At 57.0% G+C, this 13,491-nt stretch overlaps 1 protein-coding gene across 2 annotated transcripts; it reads right to left on the minus strand.

Annotated features, from left to right (window-relative positions):
- Positions 1 to 534: 534 nt before the first annotated feature.
- PROC (protein C, inactivator of coagulation factors Va and VIIIa) lies at positions 535 to 10,774 on the minus strand. Of its 2 annotated transcripts, XM_007964609.3 has the most exons (8): positions 10,690 to 10,774; positions 9,218 to 9,384; positions 7,801 to 7,825; positions 7,571 to 7,708; positions 7,336 to 7,470; positions 4,236 to 4,381; positions 3,258 to 3,375; positions 535 to 2,314 (listed from the first exon to the last, which is right to left on the minus strand). In XM_007964609.3, exons 1-8 carry the CDS (start codon positions 10,757 to 10,759, stop codon positions 1,725 to 1,727), a joined length of 1,389 nt encoding a protein of 462 aa, XP_007962800.1. In that variant the 5' UTR covers positions 10,760 to 10,774; the 3' UTR covers positions 535 to 1,724. The 2 variants fall into 2 exon arrangements, with proteins under 2 accessions (XP_007962800.1, XP_037844050.2); XM_037988122.2 differs by having other exon boundaries at positions 7,336 to 7,825; positions 10,690 to 10,759.
- Positions 10,775 to 13,491: the final 2,717 nt, after the last annotated feature.

Genomic DNA, 13,491 nt, shown 5'->3' on the forward strand with positions numbered 1-13,491 from the left:
ATACAAAAAACTAGCCGGGCGAGGTGGCGGGCGTCTGTAGTCCCAGCTAATCGGGAGGCTAAGGCAGGAGAATGGCGTGAACCCGGGAGGCGGAGCTTGCTGTGAGCCGAGATCCGGCCACTGCACTCCAGCCTGGGCGACAGAGCGAGACTCCGTCTCAAAAAAAAAGAATTAAAAAAAAAAAAAAAAAAAAAAAAACAAAAAAAAGGCTCCCCATGAGATGCAAATGTGCAGTCAGGGTGTAGAACCACTGCTCTCATCCAATCCCTTCAGTTTACTGATATCCCCTGGGTTAATCAGGGTTCTCCAGAGACAGAACTAATAGGATGTGTATATAGATACAGAGAGATGAGAAGGGGCTTCCTAAGGATTTGGCTTTTGTGGTCATCAAGGCTGAGGAGTCCCATGGCAGACCTGCAAGCTGAGAAGGGAAGCCGGCCTGGCTCAGTCCAGGTCTCAAGGCCTCAGAACCAGGGAAGCTGATGGCGGGATCCTCAGTACAGGGCTAATGGCCCGAGAATCTGGAGGGCCACTGATGTCAGTCTCAGAGTCCAAAGGCCTGAGAACCTGGAACTGATGTCCAAGGGCAGGAGAAGGGTGTCCCAGCTCCAGGAGAGACAGAATTCATCTGTCCTCTGCCATTTTATTCCATCTGGGTCCCCAGCTGATTGGGTCGTGCCTGCCCACACTGAGGGCGGACCTTCCCCACACAGTCCACCCACTCAGTGACCCATCTCCTCCAGAACATCTCACAGACACGCCCAGAAATCGTGCTTCGCCGGCCATCTGGGTATCTCTTCATCCAGTCAAATCAACACCTAAAATTAACCGTCACACCCAGAGACGAGAAGAGACTTGCCTGAGACCACACAGAGAGCTAGGCTGATGGTGGGCTTTAGATGAATTTTCTCAGCTTTATCTCTCCACCATTCATTTTCATCAGGTACTTCATGATTTCAAATCAGAGCATCCTTGACTTATTTCTGTCTCATCCAATGAGGCCCGTGAGGCCAGGTTAAGCCAGAGCCTCTTTCTTACTGCTGTTCCTGATGGTGTAACATTGCTCTGAAACGGCTTCCCCCCGCGACACTGTGCGCTCATTCTGGGCTGAACCAACGCTTCCTGGGTCTCCGGCTGCTTCCCCACAGAGCTAATGGTGGCCTCCGCACCGAGCACCGTGGAAACCGCTGTCCTCCAGGACAGTGGAGAACAGAAAAAAGCACCTCGGTTTTGGAGTCAGACCTAGATTTAAATTCTGGCTCCACCATGTAAACCTTTCAGACCCCTCAGTTTCCTCCTCTGTGATATGAGCTAAACGTATCTACCTCATAGCTGGGCTTGCTGGAAAGCTGGTCAAGCCTCACCTTCAGCATCCCCAGCTTGCACCGGCTCTTCCCAAAGCCCTGTGAAAGGCTCCAGTGGCTTCGTGGTTGTGTTTTTTGTTCTTTTTCATAAACAGAGTATCCCCCCACCAACACACACAGCTTTAGACCCTGCCAAACTTGGATCTGCTCCTCCCCACCCCACAGAGTTGCTCTGGGAGTTAAGATTCTATTTATAAGGCATGTGACATACAATAGGTGCTCAATAAATGGTACTTCCCTCCAGAAGCACCCAGAAGAGGGATGGAAGGACAGACAGAACAGCAGGCGGTATGCTTGTTACATGACCCTTTAATGTCCCATCCATCGCCATGCAAAAGCCCAGCCCCGCAGGGAGGGTCGCTAAGGTGCCCGGCTCTTGGCGAGGGCTTCCTCGTCTCTGATGTGCCCGTGGATCCAGTCCAGGTAGCGGCTGACTTTGGTGTAAACGCCGTAGTTGTGAAGGAGCCCACAGCCCTCACCCCAGCTCACCAGGCCCACCAGGAACCAGGTGCCATGGAAGGAGGCGACCATGGGCCCCCCACTGTCGCCCTCGCAGGCGTCCCTCCGGTCCCCGAGGATGCCCGCACACAGCATGTTCTCAGACACCATGTTGCTCATGACCTCGCTGCACTCATTGCGCGGGACCACGGGAATTTTGATGAAGTTGAGGACGAAGGTGCGATTTCTCTTGGCCTCCTTCTCTCGGCTGCTGTGGTAGCCCCAGCCCGTCACGAGGGTCTCCTGGCCGGCCTGAGTGAGCTCGCGCTCTGCAAGGCCGCTGTCCGGGAGACAGATGGGCACAATGGTCTGCGAGAGCGTGGCGGGCTGGGCCAGGCGCAGTAGCGCGATGTCATTGTCGGTGGTGCTCTTGGTGTAGTTGGGGTGGATGAAGACCTCCTCGATGTTCAGGTCCAGCTCCCACTTCTCCCAGCGCCGCAGGTCATACTCTCCTGCAGGGCAGAGGACCCAGTCAGAACGGGCTGCGGGGAACCTCTCCCCAGCGGCACTTTCCCGAGGCCCACCCACTGCTGTGCCCATGCAGGCCTGGGCAGAGGGCCTGAAGAAGGTCCACCTGGAGACTCTGCACCCACACGTCCCAGGTGCTGTCGGGGAGCCACCTGTCTATGCCATGGATCCCTATCAACGGTGACTTTTCCTGCCAGAAGGAGTGGCCAACGGATGTCAATCCCAAAGTGGCAGGAGGCTGGTCCGTTTTCGGGAGTCATGGAGCCATGAGACCAGAGAAGGAATGGGAGCAGGGAAGCCCGAGGCCCCTGGAAACCACGGACACAGACCAGAGCCACAAAGGAACGTGGAGCAAAGGTAGCTGGAGAGATCCCAGGGGCAGTGAGACCCAGAGAGGAGGACCCCCAGAACACGGCACTGCCAGGGAGGATAGGGCCGGGTCCCACCTGGGAGAGAAGGTCCTCTCAGTCCAGACCGATGGTTCCTGGGGAAGAGCACCTGGGAATTCTAAGCCAAGCCCCACGGGGGGCCACTGGCCATAGATTATGCTGTAGGAAATGTGAATTTGGTCTTTCTCAATATGCTTTTTCTTCTTTTTGGCATAAGAGTTGAGCCAGATCCCTCCCCCGCCGAAGAAACTGCCATAGATCAGGGCCAATGCATAGGTGCCCCCAGCCTGCTAGGGAAGCAGCCTGTGGCTTTGGCAGACGCTAGGCACCAGAGAACCCCCTACTGCAAAATACCAGCTGTCACAGGGGTGGGCAGGGTGGGGGCACCCAGGCCTCTTCCCCCCAAACACCTTCTGTGGAGCTCAAGAAGCCTCTTGCTTAAGCACCTGGGGAGCAGGGTCCCCCAAATCTGAACAGCCTGCCTGGTCCCCCTACCCAGGCCTCTGGCAGCCCCCTCCTGCCTGGCTCCAGCCCATACCAAGTCTGACAAGGAGCTTCTTGGACTCCTCCATGCAGTGGGCCGCTGTCAGCACCCAGGACGGGTGGATGAGCACTGCCCCGCAGGCCAGCTTCTTCTTTGAGTCCAGCAGGACCACCTGGAATGGGGTGGGATAATGACGTCACAGGGCTACCTCCTGACAGCCTCCAGGCCAGGGCTCCTGGGTCTCATATGCCCTTTCCTGGGTTCCCTGGTCACATGGGCACAGGCTTAGGCCCTTTCTGGTATTTTCTATTTTTGCCCGTTTTACAGAGTTAGCCTGTCCCAGGGTGTCTTCCTGACTTTGCCCGTGCTGTTCCTGTACTGTTCATACTGTTCCAGTCACCCTGAGCCACATCCAACATCGCCCAGCGAGCTCCTCGCATCCTGAGAGGCTTGGCCAGGCTTTGTGTGTCTTCCAGGAAGACTTTGTGGTCCCCAGGTTGCCTGGATGTTCCCCTTGGGCCACCCTCAGCCCCTGTCTCGAAGGGCCGTCCTGGCTCTGGTCCCACTGGGCTGCCCGGTCTTGGGGGTCCTGACCCTCGCAGCGTCTGAGTCCCCAGGGCCAATACCCCCATTTGTTGGTTTCCATCTCCCCCATGCCTGGCAGAGAGGGGAACCCAGTAAGTGTCAGTTCCCATGTGGAACTGGAGGTGTACTCAGGCCCAGTCCTTCCTCCAGCCCTCTCCCATCAGCAGGGCTCCTGCCTAAAATCCCACCAGCAGAGCAGCGTCTTTCCAGCTCCTTTTAGAAATGGTAACCCTCCCTCCTGCAGACCCCTCCATGCCCCTCCCCTCACCCGCCCTGGCTGCTCCTCTCCCCTCAGGTTGCATCCATCTTTCCCTGAAGTATCCCCCACCTTTATCATCCCCTGCAAGCAACTGCAGTGCTTCCCTCCCGGTCTCTGCACAGCTGCCAGGATGGGCTTAGTGACCCCGGACCCAGTGCGTAAGCAGCCAGTACTGCCTCGCCTCCCACCTGCCAGGGGCTGTCTCCCCGCCTGGTCATCTTCCCATCAATGAGCCGCGGATCTACTTGGTCTTCTTGGTCTTCCGTGTCTCGTCGTTTCAGGTGACTGCGCTTCTTCTCTATCCGCCTCCATGGCCTCCCGCAAGGGAACTTCACTGAGGCAGGCGGAGGCGGTGAGGGGCCTGCGAGGCACTCCTCCCGAGATTGCCCTCCTGTCTTGGTCCTCCTCCTGCCTGCAGGCCACTTTGCCACAGTGCAGGGTTCAAGGAACCAATGACACTTAGACTACTCCATTAATATTAGCTATAAACCCCCTCCAGTCAGTCAGTCAGTCAGTCAACAAACAGTGCCACCGAATGGCAAGAGTCAGACCAGGCAGCATCACCCACCGGCTGTGTGTCCTTACATAGGTCATTAAACTTCTTGAAGGCTCATTGTACCCCAGGGCTGTTGGGGGTGATCCCTGAGATGCAAACTACAAACCCCCTCCAGTCAGTCAGTCAGTCAGTCAACAAACATTACCGCCCAATGGCAAGAGTCAGGCCAGGCAGCATCACCCACTGGCTGTGTCTCCTTACATAGGTGGTTAAAATTCTTGAAGGCTCATTGTACCCCAGGGCTGTTGGGGGTGGTCCCTGGGATTAGTAAGGCTTTATGCTGGGATGCTGCTGAGCTCCTCACAGAGGAAAGGAATTATAGGGAGAAGGAGGTGAGCATTCTTGGAGAGCCCTTACAATAGGCTGGGCATGTTTGTGAAGCCTCCCTGCCAAGAAGAGAGCACACACACCATGGAGAACTGAGGGCTGGAAGGTAGGCCCGACTCTGCTCAAAATGGGCCTTGAATGCCAAGTCCAGATATCTAGACTTAAAGGGGCAATGGGATGCCGTCAGCAGGGGAGCTGCATAATGACAAGAGAATGGAGAGGACACAGCAGCAACACGATTCCAGAAGCTGACAGCAGAGAGATGGATGCAGTCACTGACTTGGCAGACTGGAAAGCAAAAATCTCAGCCCATGATGGGCTGAGAGAACCACAGGAGGCTGTGGGGCTGCCAGGAAAGCAGTACAGGTGGGAGGGCATGTTGAGAGTTTGTAAGAGAAATTCAGAGCCCTCCTCACTGGCTTGACTCCCCTCTGCCAGTAACTCTGACTAGGGACTCCAGGCCCCCCCTCAGGAAGGAGTGCGGCTCTTGGCTGACCACAGGGAGTCACGCAAATGTTCACAGCCTGCACAGGCGCCAGCTCCCCTGCCCCACCCTGCTCCGAGGGGCCGAACAGCATGGGTGAGCAATCCCCCATCCTTCGAGAGCTTGGAGGGATCCTCTTGGAAAGCAGCCTAAAAGGAAAGCCCTCGGCCGGGTGCAGTGGCTCAAGCCCGTAATCCCAGCACTTTGGGAGGCCGAGACGGGCGGATCACGAGGTCAGGAGATCGAGACCATCCTGGCTAACACGGTGAAACCCCGTCTCTACTAAAAAAATACAAAAAATTAGCTGGGCATGGTGGCGGGCGCCTGTAGTCCCAGCTACTGGGAAGACCGAGGCAGGAGAATGGCGTAAACCTGGGAGGCGGAGCTTGCAGTGAGCTGAGATCCGGCCACTGCACTCCAGCCGGGGGGACACAGCGAGACTCCGTCTCAAAAAAAAAAAAAGGAAAGTCCTCACGATCGGGGGTTCTGCCAATGACAGGGCCTTCCCACCACCTTGCAGGAAACCCACAGGCCAACAGGCCCACCAGGCATTTCTTTGCAGCTTCCTGGAAATCTCTAATTATTTCAAAATAAAAAAGTTAAATTTTTAAATCTTTTTTTTACTTTAAAAAAAAATAGAGACAGGGTCTCACTGTGTTGCCCAGGCTGGTCTCAAACTCCCAAGCTCAAGCAATTCTCCCACCTCAGCCTCTCAAAGTGCTGGAATTAGAGGTCTGAGCTACTGAGCCTGGCCAAACATTTTTTTCTGCAGAAGAATTGAATTATAAAGTTTAGAAAGTTCCCTGAAAGAGTCTGGGCGAGGGGGCTCGTGCACGGGGTGGGCAGGCCTGTAATCCGAGCACTTTGAGAGGCCAAGGTGGGCGGATCACCTGAGGTCGGGAGTTCAAGACCAGCTTGACCAACATGGAGAAACCCCGTTTCTATTAAAAATACAAAATTAGCTGGGCGTGGTGGGGCATGCCTGTAATCCCAACTACTCGAGAGGCTGAGGCAGGAGAATCGCTTGAACCTGGGAGGCAGAGATTGTGGTGAGCCGAGATCGCACCATTGCACTCCAGCCTGGACAACAAGAGTGAAACTCCATCTCAAAAAAAAAAAAAAAAAAAAAAAAATTAAAAAAGAAAGTTCCCTGAAAGAAAACACAAAGTCAAAGAGATGGGAAATAGAAGAGACAGTAAAACTAGAGGAAAGAGGTCTGAATAATGGGAGGTCCAGAAAGACAAAACAGAGGAAGTAAAGGGGAGATTATAGAAGAAATAAGTAACAAGTGTCCCTAGAGGTAGAAGATAGGAATTTCCGCATTAAAAGGGTCCACCTTTTAATGAAAATGAATGAAAAAATGACCCACGCCAAGGAACAGCATGCTGAAATGTAAGAGTTGTAAAACTCTGACTTTTAAAGTTTCGTACATATATAAATTTGATTAAAACGCATAAAAAGGAAAATATAAAAGAAAGCAGAATCAGGGTTCTGTTCTCTCCTCAGGGAAGCAAGCGGGTAGAGAGGGAAATGCGATGCACGCCGGACAACGTCAGGGAAAATAAACGCAGCCAAGGCTACGTGGAGGAGGACGCTGCAGGCCTGGCCCCAGATCCGCTCACACTGGGGAGCGGCGCCACCCCTGGGCTCGCGCTCCGGGAGGTGGCCCCAGGTGCGCAGGGGCGCCGGAGGAAGGCGGGGAGCCAGAAGAAAGGAAGCAGGGAAAGCGGAGGGCGCGCCCCGCTCCCGGGCCGACTGCGCTAACAGCGGCCCCGGTGTTGGGGTGCGTCTGCCGCTGCCCCAAGGCTCAACTCTGTAGAAGCCTCCTGAGCCCCCCGCGCCGCGCCCCGTCAGGGGGCCTGCCCACCCCGCGCGCGGGCACCCGGCGTGATTCCTGGGCGATGTAACGGGGGCCTCTCACCTGAGGGCTGGCACTGCAGGAGGTCGTCCCCCAGCTTGTAACCGGGCGCGCAGCTGCAGCGCCGCCAGCCCACCTCCTCTAGGCAGTAGTGTGTGCAGCCGCCGTTGTCCAGCGAGCAGTTGAGGAAGCTCACCTCTGCGGGCAGGGCAGGGCGCGGGCAGCTGGCGCTGGCGCCGCGCCCCCCACCCGGCCCAGCCTCGCCCCACCGCCCGCCCGCACCCCCTCTCCCCCTCACCGCGCTGGCAGAAGCGGCCCTCCCAGCCGCTGCGGCAGTCGCAGCTGAAGCTGCCGATGCCATCGATGCACGTGCCGTGCCCGCAGCACAGGCTGCTGCACGGGTGCTCCAAGGGCAAGACCAAGCACTGGTCACCGTCTGCGACACAAGGCGGGGTAGGGGGTCAGCGGCCAGAGACCCCGAGTGGCACGGGCGCCGGTAGTCCAGCCGGGGGTCTAGAACGCACTCACCGACGTGCTTGGACCAGAAGGCCAGCTGCAGAGAGAGCGGGCAGCGTGAGGTGCCTGCAGCCGGTGTGCAGAGGGGGCGCGCCCGGCTGGGGCAGGGCAGCGGTGAGCGGGCAGGGGAGGCGAGGGCTTCCAGACAAACAGGGATCAACGCCAGATGGTCCTCGGCCCGCTAGGAGCTGGTGCTCCCTGCTCCTCCCCAGCCCAGCCTCCATCCCACGTCCCTGGAGCAACACCCTCTCCCCAGGCAGCTGCAGCGCTGCTCTCGCGACTGTCCGCTCCCACAGCAGCCTCTGCCACGCAAGGGACCCGAATCCCTCGCCAAGTCACTCGGCCTCCTTCCAGCCCCCTCACTCCCTCTGCCCGAGGGCTTTGGAGGACCCCTGAGCATCTCGCCTTTCCCTAAGCCAGTGTTCTTCAGAGTTGGGGGGATGGGGGCAGAGGGTCTGCCTTCCTAACCAGGCACCAGGGTTGCTGCTGCGGCAATCTGGGACCACCCACCCCACGCTGAGACCCAGGGCCTGTGCCTGATTGGCTGCTCCATCAGGGAGGCTGGGAGCACGGTGGGGACTTGATGTGATCAGATATGTGCCTGCAGAAAATCACTGTGGTGTCTGCCAGGGAGGCCATTGCGGAAAGAGGTGGTGGGGATGGAGGGGAGCAGATGGGGGCCCAATCAAGGAGGTGGAGGCTGAGGGCAAGTGGGTGCAGGCCAGAGGGTCTCCTGCCTTGAAAGCCTCCACTGGAAAGCATCCCTGGATGCCTTGGAAGGGGGCCCAAGCCATGCACAACTTTCAGGTCCTAGTGGCTGAAGCGATCCCCAGGAACAGAGCGGGTCTGAGCCTTGTCTCGGGGAGCCAGCCCTGCTACCAAGCTCACCCTGCTACCTAGGGCCACCTCCACAGGACTCTGGGGGCTCCAAAGGACTCTGACCCTTAGACAAATAGGACACAGACCCTGTCTTCTGACCCCCTGAGCAATCAGATTTTCTCCCTTTGATGTGAGGCACAGAGGGAGCGATTTCATGTGGACAGAGGTGAGTCTTGGTTACACACACCCGGATCAGCAGAGGCGTGCGTGGAAGCAGGATGGCCTTTCGGTCCCCTCTGTGAGACGGGACAGGGAGGCAGTGGTACTCAGTGGTGGCCGGAGGGTGGACTGAACCACCTGCACTGTGGTTGGTGGGAGTCACCGCCTAGGGTTGCCCCACACTCTTTCCTGGAGCTTCTTCCTGAATTCTGTTTCTTGCGGTCACATGTGCCTGGCCAACACCGTAGGACCAGTATCCTAATCGCTCCACTCAGCCACCCCCACAGCTCCCAAGAGGGCCTCAGCATTGAGTCCCCACCTGCTCCTCTCGGCCCCTGCTGGTCACCAGCTCACCCCTGAGCCTCATCCTCTGGACCCATGGTGGCCTTACTGTGTCATCCACATTTTGGAAAATTTCCTTGGCCTCCTCGAAGTCACAGATCTCCTCTACGCACTCCCGCTCCAGGCTGCTGGGACGGAGCTCCTCCAGAAAGGAGTTGGCGCGTTTGCGGATCCGCAGCACCTGGTGGGCACGCTCGCTGCTGGAGAACACTGAGTCTGGTTTTGGAGGGAGGGGGAGCTCACCTTGGTGGAGGGGCCTAAGAGGGGCTAAGGCCATGAGAAGGTCTGAGGAAGCAGAGCTGGGAGAGCCTGGGAAGGTCTTGTCTCCGGCCCCCTCAAGACTCATTCTAATTCTAGGTCATGGCTCTGCCCAGGGCCTCTCTGCTCTTTTCCTCCCCAGGAAGCAGATGGCAGCTGGAGGAGGAAGCCTTGCTCTGAGATGGATAGGCCTCCCTGTGAACCCCACCCCGACCTCTGTGTGACCTTGAGCCAGCGTCTTTACCTTTCTAAGGTTCAATTTACTCATCCAAAAACATGGGAATAAGACCGTCACATAAAACATCCAATACAGTCCCTGGCCCAGAGATCAGCACTCAAGCCCTGGCTACTGCTGTAAAGGCTGCCAACTTAAATCCTCTCACTGTCCCCTCAGTACACCGTGTGCAGCCCCATCTTGACACATCCCGTCCGTCTTCCTCTCCTCCCCCGACCAAGTATTCCCCATGCTCCTCCCCTTGGGCAGGGACACCTGGAGGATAGACAGACCTGTCACCCAGGGAGGGTCCCCAAGTGTCCCCTGGGCTCCACAAAGTGTTTGTCTTGAGTGCAGGGCACAGTCAGGAGGGAAGGATCAAGTTGGGGGTGTGAGCAAGAGGGGATGGAGGGAAAGGTATCCTAGAGAAGGGTATGCCTGAGCTGAGGACACCGCGGGAAAGGGTGGGCGTGCGGGTCCCAGGCAGACAAGCAGCTCAACAAAGGCACAAATGAAACCAACAGCCTGGTGTGGCTCTAGGGGCCCATGTGTCCTGCAGACCTCCCCGAGAATCACGGCCTCCTCCCGTTGGCTGTGGAGACCGGGAAAGGGGTTGGGGCAGCGCAGCCTTGAGGCCGGTGTGCATGTGCGCAGGACAGGCTGTGCTGGACGGTGTGCGTGTGCGCAGGACAGGCTGTGCTGGACGGTGCGGGTGGCAGCCTGGGCCTGGGGCCTTCACAGTTGAGGGAGGGAGTGGGTGGAGAGGGAAGGCCCAGGGGACTCTGGGACCATCCCCGTGTGGAGGAGGGAGCTTTAGGAGGTCATCGCAGGGCTCCCTGCCATCACGTGTACCTGCCCTGACAGCCCCCGTGTGACACTCTGGCAGCTGGCCTACCTGGGACCTGTCAGTCAATTCCTGCCATTCCCATCTGCCCCTCACCTCACCCAGGGCTCAGAGAGATGGTGGAAGCCGTGAAGGCCTGGGCAGATGCCCACCAGGGCCTTGTAGAGGCCACAAGCATCCTGGGGTAGGGGTAGGGTGGCCTTACCGAGAGGAGCTGGTGTGCTGGAAATTCCCCAGGTGGCCACGAACAGCAGAAGGCTTGTGAGCCGCCACATTCCGGAGGCGCTGGCACCTGTCTGAGGAGGACTTCTGAGCTCCGGGCAGTGCCCACCCCCGCTGCTGCTCTGCCTGCACCCCCAGGTGGAAGCGGAATGAAAAGCTGTCCCTGGGTGCTGGCTGTCAGGGCGGAAGCTGGGATTGAGGGTCCTTGTTCGTTAGACATATAGTCACCCTCAGAAGGCCTCGGCCGCCCGCTCTACGTGGGGCTGAGGTCACACTGCCTGCCCAGAAAGCAGCTCCAAAATGCGGTGGAGAGGGCGCCAGGATGTTTGTGCCCTCCTCGGGGACAGTGGGGAGGCTGCCTCTACCAGTCTGATGACTGGGCTGAGAATATTAGCTAATGTTGATTGGACACTCATGGTGTCCTTCAAACAACTTTTACAGGATTCAGAGGGCAGGTCATGAAGCCAGACTGCACGGTGCGATTTCTACCTCCAGCACTTACTGGAGGGCAATGTTGGGCAAGATGCTTAAACTGCTCCATGCCTCAGTTTCCTCATTTGTAAAATGGATGGAATAACGTGTTGTATTTCTGCCTTAAAGTGTGTTGTAAGAATTAAACAGGCTTTACACGCAGCTCATGCTCAGTAAACATGAGATATGACATCAGTTAAGGTTCACAACCACCCAAGAGGTAGCTATTAATGCTGTCAATGCCATTTCATAAAGGGGGAAACTGAGACTCGGAGGAGTTAAGTGGTTTATTAAAAATCCAACCCTCACTGGCTTCCATTGATTGCACAGGAAAGTCACCAACCCAGGGGATCGATCAGATTCTGTCCCTCATCCGCCAGGACTAGGGTCTCACACCGTCAGTACACTGTAGGCACCAGAAGATTGAGGCCAGGTCCTGGGCATCCATGTTTACATCTGTGTGTTACTCTCAGAGCCAGGACTCAAGGCCAGGACTGTGTGGTTTTAGGCCTGGAACCTCAACCCCTGCCCCAAACCACCCGGTGCCCCACAAGGCCACAGAGATAGCCCTGGTGGCCAGAGAGCAAGGAGCCCTCCCCAGTGGATAGGCCCCCTGGCCCTCTGCACACCCTGCCGGACCCTGCTCGCCATTCTGGCTGACTCCCTCTGAGGCTGCTTCTGAGATTTGTTCAAATCCGACACCCCCAAAGGTGGAAGTGGGGCGGGGAGAATGGAGGGTCCTGGGCGGCAAACTGTCTGTCGGAATGGCCCTGGGCCCTGGAGACCCTCGGCCTGGAAGGAGGGAGGCGCATGGCAAAGGGATCTGGGACTGTGGCTGCCAGGCCTGGCCTGTGAAGGGCCTTGTGTCCTTTTACTCCAAGCTCAGGCTTGTTGAACACCCTGGCTGGAGGATTCAGCCCTCATCACCACCTAGCTCTCTTCTCCCAGGGGGCAGCCCTCCCTCCACACCCCTCATAGACCTGCCTGGAGGGGGACTCACAGGGGCGGGTCGTGGAGATACCGCAAGTTCGCCGTCCTGCCGCCATGACAGCCTGGAGTTCGAGTTAATCCATAACCACAAATATTTGCTTGGCCCTCAGCACTGAGGCCTCCCTCTCCGCAGACAAACAGTGGCACTAGCACTCCTGGTCCTAGCTTAGCACGGCTTGGTCTACCTGAAGCCCACCTCTGCCCACCAAGGATGCCGTCCAGCAGGGAACGAGGTGAGGGCAAAACCCTTGACAGATGTGGTCTCATTTTAGCCCCATAGTGACTGGCCGAGGGAGGAACGTTGTCCCTGTTTTTCAGATGGGGACATTTTTACCCAGAGATATTGTAGTCTGCCCAAGATCAGCACAACAGGTAATATTCCATATTTCATCAACTCTAAGATGCCATTAATTATAAGAAGCACCTATTTATGTGCCACCATACAAGAAAAAAAGACACTGTCCCAGTGACATGCCATCCCAATTTCTGATATGTAAAACCATGAGAAGATGCTCCTTTTAGGGTCCCCAGTGCATGGGTGCTGGGCACAGGGCTCCACCCTCACCTTCAATTGCTCACGAGTCCCCCCACCTCCCCTCTCCTCACACACACAACTGCACGTAGCATCCCTCTAACCTCTACTTTTCAGGTAAGGACACTCAAGTCTTGCGTTACTCGCCCAGATTCACTGAGCTGGTAGTTGACAGATTTAATTTAAACCCAGGTCTTGCTGCTTCCATTTGGCCCCTTTTGTGAACCAGTAAGAAAAACGAACGGGATTCCAGAAGGCTGCAGCCATTTCCTGGCTGGGGTGCCAGAAGGGAGAAGGGCAGAAATCAAGGGTCCAGCTCAGCACCTTTGCCTTTGTCCTGCAGTCTATCAGCATTTACTAAGTGTCTTCCTGCTCCGAACCAGGCTGCACCAGAGATGCCCCCCTTTCCTCCCTGCCCCACCTGTTCCTGGGAAGACTTGCCCACATCCCTCCTCAAAGTCTGCACCTCTAAACGGGGCGTGTGACCCTGCCCCGCTGGCTTCCGTTGATTGCACAGGGAAGTCATCAACCCAGGGGATCGATCAGATTCTGTCCCCCATCCTCCAGGACTAGGGTCTCACACCGTCAGTACACTGTAGGCACCAGACTCAGAAGATTGAGGCCAGATCCTGGGCATCCATGTTTACGCTTAAAGCAGAGGAAGCTGATGAGAAGAAAGATGCAGGTGTGCAGAGGGAGGCTGAGGCCGCGTACACCTGGAGAGTCCCAGGGAGCAGCGGAAAGAGGCCCCTACCTCCTTATGATTGGTGGCACTTCCTGGCTTCAGGTGCA

Source organism: Chlorocebus sabaeus, chromosome 10 (assembly GCF_047675955.1).
Source record: "Chlorocebus sabaeus isolate Y175 chromosome 10, mChlSab1.0.hap1, whole genome shotgun sequence".
Taxonomy (NCBI): domain Eukaryota; kingdom Metazoa; phylum Chordata; class Mammalia; order Primates; family Cercopithecidae; genus Chlorocebus; species Chlorocebus sabaeus.

Bases quoted from the DNA above. Each gene is read 5' to 3' on its own strand.
- PROC (XM_037988122.2), bottom strand. From the start codon at position 10,759: ATGTGGCGGCTCACAAGCCTTCTGCTGTTCGTGGCCACCTGGGGAATT. The intron at 7,826-9,217 runs GTAAGGCCACCA...CTCTCTCTGCAG, and splicing joins TCCAAAATGTGGATGACACA to CTGGCCTTCTGGTCCAAGCA. The intron at 4,382-7,335 runs GTGAGAGGCCCC...CGCCTGCCTCAG, and splicing joins CCTGCAGTGCCAGCCCTCAG to TGAAGTTCCCTTGCGGGAGG.